This window comes from Coffea arabica, chromosome 6e (genome assembly GCF_036785885.1).
Source record: "Coffea arabica cultivar ET-39 chromosome 6e, Coffea Arabica ET-39 HiFi, whole genome shotgun sequence".
Taxonomy (NCBI): Eukaryota; Viridiplantae; Streptophyta; class Magnoliopsida; order Gentianales; family Rubiaceae; genus Coffea; species Coffea arabica.
The window spans coordinates 52931787-52948191 of NC_092321.1; the positions used below are offsets into that span (position 1 = coordinate 52931787).

Genomic DNA, 16405 nt, shown 5'->3' on the forward strand with positions numbered 1-16405 from the left:
AAATGCCATAGTGGACATCCATATTCATATTCGACATATATTATGTAAGGATTGTGCCAGATATACATGATTAGTTCTTGAATTAATTTTCCAACTACATGGAAACTATATTTTATGTATTGCTATACATCAAATATTAACACATAGTTAGTAATAATTCGTGACAACATAAGACTATCGTGTATGACATTTTAGATCTAATTCAGCAGAATCATATAAAACAATTAAACTTAGTTATGGTTTCTCAAATGTTCGACCTTGGTTTCCAAAAAAAAAAACAAAATCCATTTCTAACTCTTATGAAATTAATATTTATAGATTGAATTCTTACTTTGGTTGACCAAAAGCCAATTAAAATGTTCAAGAATTGGACTTATGTATCTAATCTCTTTTCGTTCGGTCGAATACTATGGTTGGACTTCCATAAGGGCGGTACTTCGACATGTTCCCTTTTACATTCTTTTTGATAGGGGAAAACATCTTGAGAGAGTCCACCAAAAAGTTCAATATGTAAGTCAGGAATCAAACTCTGACCTAAAAGCTTAAACTATCAGGTCTTGGGCCCTTGCTTACATATTAACCGCTCTTTCTCTATCTGTCGGATCAATGTGGGACACAACCTTTTACTCATGAATCTAACAAATCCTCCCCTTCATGAGTAACCCCCACATTAAACTCAAATTTACATGCCCTTTTTTCGAGCCCACTTTAGTACTCAATGCAAGTCCACCTTTATCACCAAGGTCACCTCTTCTCCCAAACATGGACCCACTCTTTTTCAACATCCAAACTGCATTTTGGACCCCTGCCAACCCTTGATTCCTTGGTTTAACATCAACCGGACCCCCTGCCAAACCATGGCACACCTTGTCCAACACCAACCAAACTCCTTAGCACTTCGGTCGATCATCAAGAAGAAAATTTTCATCGATTCAATTTCGAGAAGAATCCACTTGCCCATGAGTAACCCAGTCTCACAACCTGAAACTCTAATACCAATTTGATAGAGGAGAACACCTCGAGAGAGTCTACCAAAGAGTTCAATATATAAGTCAGGAACCCAACTCTGATCCAAAAACTTAAACTATTAGGTTTTGGGCCCTTACTTACATATTAGCCGCTTTTTCTCTATCTCTCGGATCAATGTGGGACACAATTCTTTACTCATGAACCTAACACTTTTCTCCCCATCCTTGCTTGTTTTCTTTTTGTATTTATTTTTTGCTGCAACTTCATAAATAGCACACTTTTCAGTTCTAGAAAATAAGGGTATAACTTGTTTAATTGATAAAAACATCTTGAAGAAACTTATATTCTTATTAAGTTCCACAAGTCTAACATTTCTCCGATTATCTTTGTTACAGCAAAATGGTCGAATAATGCTACTCATTGATGTTCAAGAAGTGAGTATTTTTGTTGGTTCCAATAACTATCATTCTTTATTGAGATTGACATTTTCTAATTCTTCACATACATTTGTGGGTTCTACAGCTATCTTTAATCTTCCTCGTTGGATATGAGATTTAGGTCCCTTCATTAATTAAGAATCATGATTTAACTATTGATGCTCTTGTCGTTTGTGGGTTAATCATTTTTAAGCACAAAAAAAAGGGAACAAAATCAATGTCAAGATGACAACTTGATGTTACTTGGTTTAAGGTAAAAATGTCATGTGGTGAACGTTCGTAATGATTAGGATAAAGTAATTAAATAAAGCATATGTAACAAGCACATAATCGGGTCTTAAAAACCCTAAATATGTTAGGATTGTATTTTTCAGGGAGTTTTTGAAGAAAAATTGATGCGAATATAGGATCTAATGATTTATGTTCAAGTCATACAAGAGGATGATTCATTGAAAAGCTCGTGGAAGTCATCGAATCTGTCACTTCCTTAGTTTAATCCTTTAATCCTTAGTTTTCGTTGGTTTATATTCATTATAATTGTTATTAGCTTTCTTTGCTTGGAATATGTCCAGCTGTGTATTTAATTATTTTCAACAAATAATAGTTGATTAACTAGTTAAATGAGTCATTAGATTGGTTAACTAAAAGGCTAAGGTCATGTTGACTACAGTTGAACCTTAAGTCGAGTTAGCTTCCTAGTTCTAGTCAAGTTAGGGTTAATTAAGTGAAGTTCTAGTTGAGTTAATTTTGAGTCATTGTAATGGCTATAAATAAGCCTTAAGTTCCAAACGTTATTTTCAGATATGGCATGATGAATTAAGAAATTTTAGAAAACACTTTGTGTTTCGCGAGTTTCTTGTACAAGAGCTCCAAATTTGAATACTTGAAAGCATTCTTGAATTTTCAATTGATTTATCAATCGAAAAACGTGTTTGATTGTGGTGTCATTCTACTCTTTTAACACAATTTCGAGCTGTCCTTGATCGTTTAGAACCCGCTGCCTCAAACTTTGATACCATAATTCTAGATCGTTGAATTTGCCTCTTACGAGTTTCGTCACAAGGTTGGCGAGATTCATATCAAAAATTACTACAAAACACTTTTGTAGAATATGATGCATGCGAGATAAACAAGTAATTCAAAATTGTAAAGAAAAAATATTCACAAAAAATGTAAAAATCTTTCTCCAAAAAATCACAATTCAAGTAAATTTTGACTCCCTAAAGTAATGCTCATGTAAATATGTGAAATTGGGATATTAAAATGACATAAGCAATTGCGTAGCTGTCGCATTTAAGCATTGAGGCAGTAACTTTGAGGCAAGAGCTTAGCAGCAGCAAGTCACTTTAGAGTGAAAAGGTCGTCTGTGCAAGCCACTATTGTAGTCAAAAGGCTTCTTTACCTTTACATCTTTTATGGGATCTTTTGCAGTATAAATTATTTAGTTAAAATCATTATTGGTTTAAGGATCGAATCAATAAAAGCATCTTTCGTATCTAAAATTTATGTCTTTGAGGTTGGAGTGGCCTGCAAAGATCAATAATCTCTCCCTCTTTCTCTCTACAAAATTAAACACCCCCTTTTTGTTATTAATGCTCCACGTCTTGTTTAATCGACAATATTAAGCAATTAGATATTGCTTTCAATAGTTTAAGAAAAAGAAATTAAAAAATATAATAGTTTCACTAGTACAATTTTTTTTCAGTAAAATCCTATAACTAGTGTCGAAGTCATGTTACTAAATAATTTTCCTTGTTCCAAAATGCTTAAGAATATATCAAACTTCTTTTATTGGTTAAGAGTATTTATTTCTTGTCTTAAACTGGTTTAAGATTCAATTCTCAAAACTCCCTTTTTTTCATTTCTGATATTCCAAATCTTCCCAATTAATATGGGAAAAAAAAGGAAAGGGATTCAAAGGGTTTTCTATGCTCGTCTTCGAGTTCTTGTCAAGACAACACCAAACATCATAGAACAAAATATTTTCAAACAGGACATACAAGTAAAAATCACAAACCCTCATCAGAAGAAATTCAGAGTAGAAGAGAATGTGGGAAAATGCCAAAAGCAACAACCCAATGACCTAAAATTCCTACATGTCTGAACTGATTCAATAGCGCATGCCTATCAAGCTGACATTCTCACTAACCCTTGTGTCAATATTTATGGCTCGCCTTTTCAAGCTCCCAACATGGATTCTCTTTGCTTAAGGCAAAGATGCAAAACACCTCACTTTTTTCAAGAGATAGTACTAGATTCTACTTCACATACTTTTTGTCAGGAATTATTTTTCTGCACAATCATAGACCCTCTATGATCTGGAGGTGTTATATAAGCTAGTATATAATAGTGTATATAAAGAATGTTGGCAAGATTTGTACTAGAACATTTTTATTCTTGTGCATGGGAATTCATCAGCAAGCAGCCTGACCAGTGATGTTTCTTTCAATCTACAGAGAGGTTTTTGAGTTTTTCAGGGTCCACTTTTATAACTTCTCTAACTGCCATCATTACAGCTGAGGTGGAATGGGGTACATGTTTGCTTTTTAACTTTAGTATATGATGACTTTTTTGGGTAGGGCTGAAAGAATGTCTCTTTGCTTGTGCCTCTAAACTTTGTTTTCTCCTTTTTAATCTTTTGTGGTTCCACTTGCTTTTTGAGACTGCACTGCCTTTTAGGGGTGAAATAAATGAGACTCACATCTTAACATTTGGATGACTTTTTTTTTTTTTCCTTCTTTTGCCTTTTGGTGTTTTTGACTGTAGGAATGTATGCATCTTATATGCATCAATGTGCATGGAACAGACTCATAATGCATATAATGGTTTAAATAATTCTGTTGTGATTGCAATATTTAAATGCATGTTTATCTCTAAACTAAGAGGTTTTGCCACTTTGCACACTTGAAAGATTAGAGTTTTGATCATTAGCATTCTAAACTTTTTTCCTGACATTGCACTACCTTAAATTCTCTGTCTTTCTAATTTGAGCCACATTTTGCTTATTTTTGGCTAAGGACTAGTATGACAAAGGAGAAACAGATAAGCATGTGGGTGAGAATTGAACCCTCACTCAACAATCAGGATTAATAAAGTCCTTAACCACTAGATTATACTCAATATTCAAACTAAAAGCCACCATACTATATGCTAGTCTCTAATGATAAATTAGGTACTAAAAACTTAAGTCGCAAAATCAAAATAATGATCAACAAATTTGGATGAAAAGTTTTTGAAAACTTTTAGTACCTTTCCTGACTAATGTTTATATTTTCAACCACAAATTCATTTCACAACCACCATATCCCAAAAGTGTTACTGTATTATTTTTTCATAATGCTTTCAAGAAACACAGTCCTGCTCTGCTTCATAGTTGGTTGTGTTTGAATTGCATTTTCCGTCATTTTTCATGGAAAAATTACTGTAGCGATTTGATATATGTGAGGGAAAAAGGTGATAGGGAAATGTGATCACGGAAAACGACAATATTTTCCGACGAAAACAAGCAATCCAAGCATGGCGAGTAATTACGGAAATTACGGAAATTTACTTCAAGATTCAGCATTTAATTGCTAATTACGGAAATATTAGTTGCCTTAAGTAAGCTTCGGCAAACATACGTACGTAGCACAAATATGCTATCCTTAGACATATTATAAGCTAATCCGTCCTATTAAGCAACACATTTTTCAAAAAATTGGACAATTTTTTTTTTCAAAAAAGAGAGAATTCTACAATATATTAAAGGTTTTTTTTTTTTTTTTTTTTTTTTGCAATAACAAAGGTAATTCTTCCTGCAAAAGCAATAGTTTGATCATAACACAAACTAAATCAGTCTATTTCAGTGATTGAGGTTTGAGCCTCCAAACAGAAGAAAGAAAATAAAGAAACGAAGAAATTAGGATCTAATGGCATAAACCTCATCCTTCACGTAACAAAGAAAGGAAAAAGAAATGAAAATTTCCTTCATATACGCCATCAAGTAAACAAATTTGTTGTTATTCAACTTTCTTAAGTGGGAAAATAACGATCAAATTCAGAAAGCATTCCAAAGTCTAATAACCCATAAATGTATTCATTATTACCAACAGGATCAGCTTTGCTATGTTCCACACGTAATAGCTGTCAAATAAAACCTTCTTTACCTTAAAAAAAAAATAAAATAGAACCTTCTTTAAAATATTTTTCAGTATTAACAAAGAGAAGAGAAAATATTCTATCCATGGTTATTAGTAGACACTAGTCCCATGAAGATTATTACTTAGCATGAAATTTTTGCTGCATCTTTTTAACTTTCTTCATTATAATAAAAAAAAGTTCTTGACACCATTCTTTTCAGCTTCCTAAAACGAAATCCTTGACTTAAATTCCATGTGTGTTAGTTTTGTGGTAATACTTCAGATTTTGGACAATATATTAAGCTATTATCAGCTACAATTGACCCCATTTATTCGAACGGTGCGTGAACCTGTTTTCATCTTATCAGCCAAAAAAAAAAGAGGGCAATGGAAAAAAAAAAAACTACCGGGTCCATTTTGTGTTACAGCTTATTTGGAAGAAATTTTAATTAATTATAGTACTTTTTGTAATGTAATATATATGAAACTAACAATTAGTTAAAAAAAAAAAATAGTGTGATAAAATGTTTTAGTAATATCTATGAAGTTTTTTTTTTTCAAATAATCAATTGAAAAAAATACAGTTTTAATTCCCAAAATTTAGCATATGAGCTATTGCAGTCCCCAAAACTTGGGCCAAAGCAAATTTGGTTCCTAATACTTCCAATTTGAAGCACTTTTAGGACCATAAAATGATTTATTTCAATTCTCACCCGGATGGAGTTACATGAGATCATGTGACCTTTGCTAGAAATTTTGGTCTTATATATTCTTTTAAAGGAGGAGGGAGAAAGAAATGAGGTTGGGATGGTGACTAAATTTTGAATGCCTAAATGTATATCTTTGTGTTTTAAATAATTTTTTCTTTTTTTCTTTTGGTTACACTAGTGTGGTTATATGACTAATTCATCTTTAGTTTCATGATTTATTTTATTTTTAATTTTAGTTAAGGGTCACTTGACTGCATGTGACTTTTTTCCGATAAAAATTGGAAACCAAAATCGATTAATTGTCTTAAAATGTGCTTCAAATTTGAAATATTAGGGACCAATTTTGCTTTGACCCAGACTTTGAGGACTAAAATCCTTCTTGCGCCAAAGTTTGGGGACCAAAACTGTATTTTTCCTTAATTCATTGTATTCTAGAAGCTCTTCCCTTTCCCGCAAGTTAGCACACCCAAAAATAGGGGGACAAAAAAAAAATTATGCTCTAAACTGATCAGCTGCATGCCTAAAGATGTTGGACTGCAAATTAGACAAATAACTTTCACAAACTATCATGAGCTCCCTCTTTAGTAGCTGAACCAATATGTCTTGACGATTCAATATTTTTTGACTTCATCAAAATTCCGCCGGTTTAAAGCCCAAAGATGATTACTATTGGAAACTATGGAGCCTGCTCTGAAGGAGTTGAGGAATATGTGCGGATCAGTCAGAGGAGTTGAGCCCAAAAGTCTAATATCTCTACCATGTACACTATATATTTCCACAAGATACAAATTACAAAATGAGAGACCTAAGTAAACTTTCAGGAAAGGATTGTGTGAATCAGTGAGCTCAATGTAGACCATAGATCCATAGGTATTACAAGGGGTTCCTCACCCTTGTCATCAACAAGAAATGTCTGTTTAACCCTGCATTTATCACCAATAATCTGCAATCGAGATAACCCCTGAAATTCTCTGAAGGAGAATTGTCCTGTTCATCAATGTGGCCCTCGGTATGGTATGGGACAGCCACTCCTTTAGGGCTTGGTATCTTCAACCAGCTTCATTTGGATGACTTTTAGTATTCGCTGATGCATTTTTTTTTTCCTCTTGCTCATTCGCGACTCCTAAAATCCCTACAGTAGGATCAAGGGTTTTTGCAATTATCAGTTTAACTGTATAGCGTAATATAAACACTAACAGAATAGATGTAGATACTAACACAATAGATATAGATACTAACATATTAAGATGCCTTTGATTTTGTTAATGTTATTATCAATTGGACTTAAATGTGACAAATTCGAAGAGTCTAAGGTATAAAGTGTTCAAATTTTAAGTTTAGGGTGCAAAATAAGAACGGCGTATGAGTTCGGAGGCTCAAAGTAGAATCAGCCCTAGTTTGAAATATATATATTTTCTTACTAAGAAATATGCGTTTCAAATTAGAACTCCTACTACGGATAATTGGTGGCTAGTGTGTTTAACATTTTTATGAATTGGATAAAGTGAAATTGTAATAGGTTAAGATTTAGCTTAAGCTACCTTTATTTGGTAAAGAATTGGACGAGTACTAGTCACTTGTAAATGAAGTTGGTTTTGGCAAGACCTAAATGGCACGTAACTGTTATATATATATATATATATATATATATATATATATATAACTATTATATAAGATTAAGTTAATTTTTACTGTAGTAACTCCAAGGGCTGCCATGTGACATAATGAGAGGTATGAGGAGCTTTCTTTGTTTCCTTCTTTTGCTTTCAATACTTTTGGGTCAATGCTGGTATATAAACTTTTATATAATCATAGAAAGAAACTTGTTAACATCCCGGACAACGTTTAAAACATCTGTTTCAACTTCAAATCATATGTGAAAGATACTTGCGCTATTCAAGAACTAATGTTTGCAATTTCTACTCCTGACAAAAGTTGCTGATCCAATGAGGTTCCAAATGCCATGCTTACGTTTGCTAGATCACAGTTATTTGAAGAAAATGCTTCAATAATATCTTATGAATACGGAAAGAAGTGACTATATAATGTTTCAGCCTTCTTTTGACTCGAGCAGTTTTCTTTTCAGCACTTCATTCTCCTTTCTCAATTTCATGATCTTCTGTTTCAGAGTCTCCACATGCTGGTTTGAAGATGAGTCTCGCTGGTGCTCAGCCAGCTTTGTTCTACTGATAAGCACTGAACCACAGCCAGAGTAACATTCATTTAGCCAGCACCAAACGACTATGTTTTGATTGCCACACGGTAGCTTCCACCTTGGGAAAGATAAAACAAATTATAAATTGCCAATTAAAGTTTCAGGCTGAGAAACTTACATTCCTTTTCCAAGTTCTGGAGCTTCTTGCTTAATTCATCTTTCTCTTCCTGTTCTACCAGAACATAGTCCTTCAGACCCTCAATCTCACAGTGATCTGTCAAAAAGGAGTAAGCAGAAGCTTTACAAACTTAGGCAAGGTCATCAAAAAGTAAGAACTTCAGAAGTTCCAAATAAGCTATTGCAGGTCATCACATCTGGATTCCAAGTCAGAAGGAACTTTCTCTAATCTTCTGGTCAAAAATTCCACTTGGTTCCTCTGCACAGCCAGGTCTTGCTGGAGCTGGTTGATTGTAGCTTCATTTTCCACCTTCTGAATCTGGTATCCTCTAGTTAAAGTGGAAGAGAAACGTCAGCAGAGAAATTCAATACATTAAGCAAGTCTTCAAATTTTAATTGTTGACAGGAACTAGCCTGATTTGAGTTTCCAATTCTTCAATTCTTGTCACATGGTCCTGTTTAAGCAATTCCATGGCATTCTTGTATTCCTGCTACAAAATACATCTATCACCCCTGAGGCCTGAACTCCAATTGTATAAGGTGACAAATCTTAATCATTAGCTAGCTAATAACATCCAGCTGCAGTCCAGTGGCTCACATCCTACAACCAGCCTTCTAAAACTAAAGAGAAACCTCCAGCCAAAGAACACCAAAAGATATAAAAGATGGTTCGATGACCAATAAAGGATGTTAAAATATCATGACCATGTCACCACTTGAACTGATCATTTTTTCTGTTCTTATTGCCCAAATATTCAGTACTGTGACATTCCGGTAGAGTACATCTCTGTTTAAAATTGATTAATGGTAGAAGAAAGGAGTTGGAACACAACTTACATTCTCTTTATGTAGATGCTCATCATTCAGTCGCTTCAGCTCATCTTTCAAGCTCTGGTAACTATTGTGGAGTTCAATCTGTTGTCCCATGAAAATGATTGAGCAGCACAAAATATTGAAAACAACTATTTACCTTATGTTATAGGCAACTTGTGTACTTCAATCTGAGAATTCAAATAACTATAGATATGACAAAATTATACCTTATTAGTCAACTTTCTGAGAGATTCTGTATACAATTTTGTAAGCCTCTCATTTTCTGCATTAACAAATATCCTTTCAAAACTATTCTGAATTGTACTGAATCCATTTTGGAACATTAAAAGATTGTCAGTACCTATGAAACCTACTTTGTAAAAGACAACATTATCCATTTATTCCACCATTCAAGAGTTTGCAGCTGTTCGAATTTGACACCAAAAACCAGAAACTAAGGCCTTGTTTGATAACTCAATTCAGCACTTAAACTTAATGGGTTCAAATCTTAACATGTTCAGACACGTTTGATAACCAAACTTAGAACATCTGAATTAATTGAGTGACAATAAATTTTCTAGGCAAAACTTGCTCCCAAAAATAAGTGATAAGCTATTCACTTATCACGTAATGTGATATACACTCAAATGTATCATATTTAGTGCTTAACAATTCAGTAACTTAATGGATTCAAAATTCAGATTCAGATTTTAGTTTTATCAAACGCACCCTAAAGTAACGATAGCACTGATTTTGTTAGAACTGAAAAATCAACAAAATAATTTCCTTGAAAACTATAGGAATTGGGTAGATAAAATGCAGCTATGAGCACCCAGAATCAAATAAGAGATGTCCAATTTTCAAATACAAGCACCCAGAATCAACAACGAAGACAAACTATGTCCAAGTTTCAGATTTCTTATCAGACTTTTTCTCACGCTATAGAATGTCTACATTTCCAGCATAACTTCCACCGCATTTTCAGTTTTCCCTTCTTGAAATGGCAAGTGATGTTTTCTACATTGTCTGTCCATCACCAGAAGTCCAAACTACAATGAGAAAGCCTGAAATCTAACCCAAAACTTCTGAACAAGTTCTGCAGTAAGGTAGAAATGATATTAATGATGTCACAACCTAATCAGGCACTCAACATAATTCTTCGATGCCCTTGATAGCTTGGAACACAAAGCTGCTCCAAGTAAAGGCTCTAATGCTGAAAATAGCATAGGAAAGTGCCCGACTAGCAGAAAGCAACCTAAATACGTAATGTTGCAAAGCCCATTTTTACCTTGTACAAGTGTTTCTCAATAAAAAAGTTCTCCTAACAATTGCAATCCATGAATCTATTAGTAATTTTAGCTGCCAAAGAAGGACAGAATTGTATGACTCAATTCCCGGCTGTGACCTATTTGCCATTTGGTTTAGATCAACCAGAAACTAATCTAACTTACAAAGCCACCCTCATCCCCCAGAGTGAGGGAGGCCTTGTCAATTACAATTAAGAGAAGTCGTATATTTATCATCATTTCAAGCAAAATGACCAAGTGAATTCTATGGGGGTACATTATGCAGAGAAAATTGTACCTTATCTGACAACGTGAAACTGTAAGTGGCATCGACAATATCAATTACTATTTCAACCAACAAACAAATTTCCAAAGAAATTACATCTATATCATGGTATATATGCAGATTTCCAAAAAAAATAACGGGAATTGTGGGAAAGAAATTCATGATAATAACAAACTATTAAATTATTAAAGCGATTACCTGATTGAAGGCTATGAACAGAAAATTCTAGGGCTTCACGATTTTTTGCCTCGGCGTTGCATTTCAGTTGCAAAGATTGAATCTCTGAGATTCCATTTTTGAACTCCTTTAATTCACAAAAAAAAAAAAAAAGTAAATAAGATTAGGAATCAAATCCTGATTTCAAGTTTTTCGAACAAAATTGTTAAAGCTTAGGGTTTAGAGACAGGAGGAGAATGTTCTTACGTCGTAGATTTGATCGAAGGCAGAAAGCAAGGAATCCATTTCTTCATCAGAAGTCGCCGCCGCCATTTTCTTACTTTCCCTCCTTCCCTTCTTTTTTGAAAATGGAGAAAAGAAGTTTTATCTTTTTTTTTTTTGGGTGCACTTATTAGTGATTTTTTTTTTTGATGAAACGATAAGATTTTCCATTGACTAAAAAGAGTATACATGTGCGAGTAAAGGCTCGAGAAACTTTACAATTAGTGCTCAATTGCATTGAGGAAAGAAACGTTCCTCATCCAAAAAAATGGCTAAGGCATATGAACTTAACCTTTTACATCTTGATAAATTTCCTTCACTAGCCAGCTCAAAAGAGCACATGCGAAACATATTCTGTAAAGCACTAATGTCATCAACCAGAGTTGTTAAGCAGCTCAGGTGAGCTCGGATGCTTAAGCTGTCTCAGTAACGCTTTGTTGTGGGACAAAATTTTGATTTTGTCCCAACGTTGTTCCAAGGCTTTACACAAGACCAGTTTAATTGCTACTGCAGCATCCAGGAGCTTAGTTCCAAGTGTTCTCTCCTTCAAAGCCCATTCTGCAATCCTTGTTTGTGAAAATGTCTTAGCTATGACTCCAATTCCCACTGACATTTGCATTTGCTGACTTGTCGGGAATACCTCAAGGACTATGGACTCCTTCTCTTCCGTCTCCTGATGCTGCACTGTCTGGTTAGAAGCTGTTTCTTCTGTGCTCCTTCTGTCCTTGGTTTGCCTTAGCTCCTCTTGTTCCAACCACTCCTGCTGAGCCTTGTTCATTACTCTCACTGGTGGCCTTCTGTTTTGACCTTCGAAAGCCTGTTTGTTTCTTTCTTTCCACACTTACCACAAAATGTTTGCAGTTAGTCCAATATGTTGAGCTCCTTCTGGTCTTAATTTCGCCTCTGATATCTTGCACCACCATCGTTTGAAATCTCCTTGCTGATCACTAACTCCATCCCATTGAATTGGGGCCACCTTCCATATATCCAAAGTACTTGGGCAGCTTAATAGGAGGTGTTCCACTGTCTCCTGGCACTTCCCACAGGCTCTGCAAACTGGATCACCCATTCCTGTTCTTCTAAAGATGGCTTCCCTCACTGGCAATGCTCCTGTAATGCATTTCCATATAAAAAGCTTAATCTTATGTTTTATGTTTAAGCTCTAAAGGGTGTCCCACATCTGCTTCAGTTGTTGACTTCCTTCCCTTATGCTTGGCCCAGCTGTTTCTGTATTTACCTTCACAGCACTGTCCCTTTCCTTCATGAGAAAATTGTATCCTGACTTGACCGAATAACAACCTTCCCCGTTATGTTGCCAGAAGTAGCTATCCTCCCTGCCTACTAGGCTTATCGGAATACTCAAGATCCTCTCTGCATCAAATTGGTTAAACATACTAAAAATGGTGTTTCTATTCCAGCACTTAAGGCTGATAAGCTCCTGCACAATCCTCAGTGAATTGTTACCTTGTCTTGGGGTAGTAGGCTTGCCAGTAGGTGTTCCTGGGATCCATTTATGTTCCCAGATATTTGTGCTCCTTCCGTTCCCAATCCTCTTGATGACACCTTTTTCAATAAAGCTTCTGACTCCTAGAAGCCCTTGCTAGAACCAAGAAGCATTCTTCCGAGCTTTACACCTAAAGATGGACTCTTTGGGGAAGTATTTAGCTCTGAGAACTTTACTAAGGAGGAGGTTGGGCTTGGTTAATATCCTCCAAAACTGTTTCCCCAACAAAGCTTTGTTAAAGGCCTCTATATCCTTGAAACCCAAGCCCCCATCAGTTTTATCCAAAGCCAGTTTTTTCCAAGACAGCCAGTGTAACTTGCTTTTTCCATTCGTTTCACCCCACCAGTAGTTGGCCATTGATGCAGTGATATCTTTGCATAGCTTCCTTGGCAGTTTAAAACAAGACATGGCATAAGTCGGCATTGCCATAGAGACAGCCTTCAACATGACCTCCTTGCCTGCACTACTTAGCAGTTTGTTCTTCCAACACTGGAGCTTCCTTCGAATGTTTTCTCTAATGAAGCCAAAAACTTGATTTTTTGTCCTAGTTATCACCATTGGAAGGCCTAGATACTTCCCTTGTGCCATTTCCCCCATTCCACCTAGAGCACAACATACTTCCCTCCTTTGCTCCAGAGGGATGTTCTTGCTGAAGAAGACAGCAGACTTATCTAGATTAATCAGCTGACCTGAAGCCTCTTCATATGTCTTGAGAATTTTCATAATTTCCTTACCTTGTTGGGTGCTGGCTTTACAAAATATGAGTGAGTCATCTGCAAAAAAAAGATGCGTGATAATAGGCCCTTGCCTGCTGATTTTCAGCCCCTTTAGCTCATTTCTTCCTTCAGCTCTTCTGAGCAGGCTTGAAAAACCTTCAGAGCAAATTAGGAAGAGGTAGGGAGATAAGGGATCTCCCTGCCTTATTCCTCTCCCTGGTGAGATGTACCCTTTGGTTTCTCCATTGCAGTTGAAGGAGTAAGTAACAGAATGCATGCACTCAGTAATCCAGTTGATCCATTGGGAGCAGAATCCCATCTTCTGCATGGCTGCCTGCAAAAAATGCCACTCTACCCTATCGTAGGCTTTAGCCATGTCCAACTTGATAGCCATGTATCCATCCAAACCTTGCCTTTTATTTTTGAGGTAGTGCATATACTCATGAGCTATAATCACATTGTCCAGAATCTGCCTATCGGGAATGAAAGTTGATTGTGTATTACTAATGCAGATGTCTAGGACAGACTTTAGCCTGTTAGCCAGAATTTTAGAGATTATCTTATAGATCACACTGCACAGGCTAATTGGCCTAAAGTCTTTCAGGAAGTAGGATGCAGCATTTTAGGGATAAGGGGGATGACAGTATGGTTAATCGATTTAAGCATATGACCAGTATTAAAGAAAGAGAGAATAGCAGGAATGATGTCTCCTTTAAGGATATTCCAGAATCTTTGGAAGAACAGGGGTGGCATACCATCCTGTCCGGGAGCTTTCTCAGGCTGCATGGAAAAAAATGCATTTTTTTATCTCTTTCTCTTCTATTGGTTTAGTTAGCTTTGCATTCATCTCATGAGTTATGGAACAGGGAATACCCTCTAGAACCTCTGACATATCCCTCTTATCTCCACTAGTGAAAAGCTTTCGAAAATAATCAGAGATCTCAGAAACAACTTCCTCCTCATTCTCAGTCCACGAGCCATCCTCTCTTTGCAACTTTCTGATTCTATTGTTAGATCTCCTCCCTTTAACATGAGCGTGGAAATACTTGGTGTTTTTATCACCTTCTCTTAGCCAGTTAATTCTGGCTTTTTGGCTCCAGAAATTTTCTTCTTCAGAATAGGCTACTTTGAGTTGATGCTTAAGCTCTGCAATATCCTTTTTCCTATTCTCGCAGTCTGAGTTTTTCACACTTTCCAGCTCCTTCTTTATCTCCTCAATCCTACTTTTGGAATTGGCATTGAAAGTATTGACGGGTATTTTACATACGTGCAATCTAAAAAATACCGAATTACACCTGTTCACTGCAAGTATACAGATCAACTAGTAGTTTAGGGTATATATCGGGTCGATCCCACAGGGAAGAGTGAACAATTACTGGTATTACTAAAGCTTCTCTATTATTTAGACTATCAATGAATTATAACAAATTTAACCTACTGAAATTATACAAAATAACAAATGAAAGCTCCTTAGGTTGTGGTATCCCTAACTACTCATGCAAGTGCTATATTTGGATCATTAATTACTACATCTAGGCTAGTTATGGTGTAATTTCCTTATGCATTTGAATCCTACTTTCGTAGTGAATCAATTATACTTATAACTAATCCATACCTATTTTCATAGTTATGAAATTAGCTACAAGTTCATTTCTTCAATGAAATTACATGAAATGAATCACTAAAAACCACATAGATGCACATCTACTTTCGTGAGTGTACTCCCTATGTTTAGCACTTCTTGAACCAGTGTTAAATCTCAATTTCCATTGCAGAAACAACACCTTAGATAATCACAATTAATGGTACCAGATTAATCATGATTTAAAGAGCCAAAGTGCTAAATAACTTGCTCAAATCGTAGCAATCAAATAACCAAACAATTAACACTAACAATCATAGAAAGTTCAACCAAACCCAAGGTATAAACTTTAGAAACACATAATGAACACAAAATCCAGAACTTGTATATTAACTAAACTTGGAATCAAATACAAAAGATAAAGAGTTTGGAAGGAATACAACCCTTGTCACATGAGCTTTCTTCCTTGCCTTCTTCATCCTCCATCTTCATCCTAATCTAGATAATAAACAAGAATGGAAAAGCTACACTACTCTATACTAAGCTAAACTAACACTAGAGAGATGAAAGAACTACATTTCTGCAGCTTCCAGCTTTCTCCCGTAGCTCACTCTCCCTTTTTCTCCTATGGACTCCAATCTCCTTCCATTCTTCTTGCAATGAATTTGGCTCTTTAATGATGAAAGGTGGTCAAGAAATGAGGATTACATCTCCCTTTTACAGCTGGGAATGTTTCTCACATGTATAGCATCACATGTGAGTTGGTGGGAGTGAAATTGAGTTTTACGCGTACAGAGCAGCCTTTTCTGACCGCAATCCGGCCATAAATCCGGCCTTAAATCCTGCCAAATTCTGGCCGGATTGATACAGTGACCATTTGGTCACTTCTGGTTCAATTTCCAGCTCTGCTCCGATTTTGACTCAATTTCAACTGCATTTTTCTGGATGATAAAAGCTGATTTAGCTCTTGACCAAAACATGAAACTTGTAGCCCTTTGAGTTAGCTTTCCAATGCATCAAGAATCATCTCATTTGGATCTGTGTAGGCTGAGAAATGACCGAAATACCCTTGACTGCTCATTGCCCTGTTTCAGCTTCGACCAAATGAAATTGGCTACTGTACTTCGGCTTTTTGACTTGGAAAACCTTCAAACTGGATTTAGATGTCTTCACCAAAGTTATAGATCTATCTCTTATCTTCAAATTGGTTCAAG

General features: G+C 35.7%; 2 protein-coding genes across 3 annotated transcripts; both read right to left on the reverse strand.

The window, feature by feature from the left end:
- Positions 1-8007: 8007 nt before the first annotated feature.
- LOC113695782 (protein At-4/1) lies at positions 8008-11500 on the reverse strand. 2 transcript variants are annotated; one of them, XM_027214934.2, is made up of 8 exons: positions 11375-11500; positions 11150-11255; positions 9607-9662; positions 9404-9481; positions 8981-9054; positions 8762-8895; positions 8568-8663; positions 8008-8430 (listed from the first exon to the last, which is right to left on the reverse strand). In XM_027214934.2, exons 1-8 carry the CDS (start codon positions 11438-11440, stop codon positions 8285-8287), a joined length of 756 nt encoding a protein of 251 aa, XP_027070735.1. In that variant the 5' UTR covers positions 11441-11500; the 3' UTR covers positions 8008-8284. The 2 variants fall into 2 exon arrangements, with proteins under 2 accessions (XP_027070735.1, XP_027070734.1); XM_027214933.2 differs by having other exon boundaries at positions 8981-9057.
- Positions 11501-12230: 730 nt separating this feature from the next.
- Positions 12231-16016, reverse strand: LOC140009924 (uncharacterized). Its single transcript, XM_072056266.1, has 5 exons — positions 16003-16016; positions 14500-14829; positions 13065-14142; positions 12587-12989; positions 12231-12499 (listed from the first exon to the last, which is right to left on the reverse strand). Exons 1-5 carry the CDS (start codon positions 16014-16016, stop codon positions 12231-12233), a joined length of 2094 nt encoding a protein of 697 aa, XP_071912367.1.
- Positions 16017-16405: the final 389 nt, after the last annotated feature.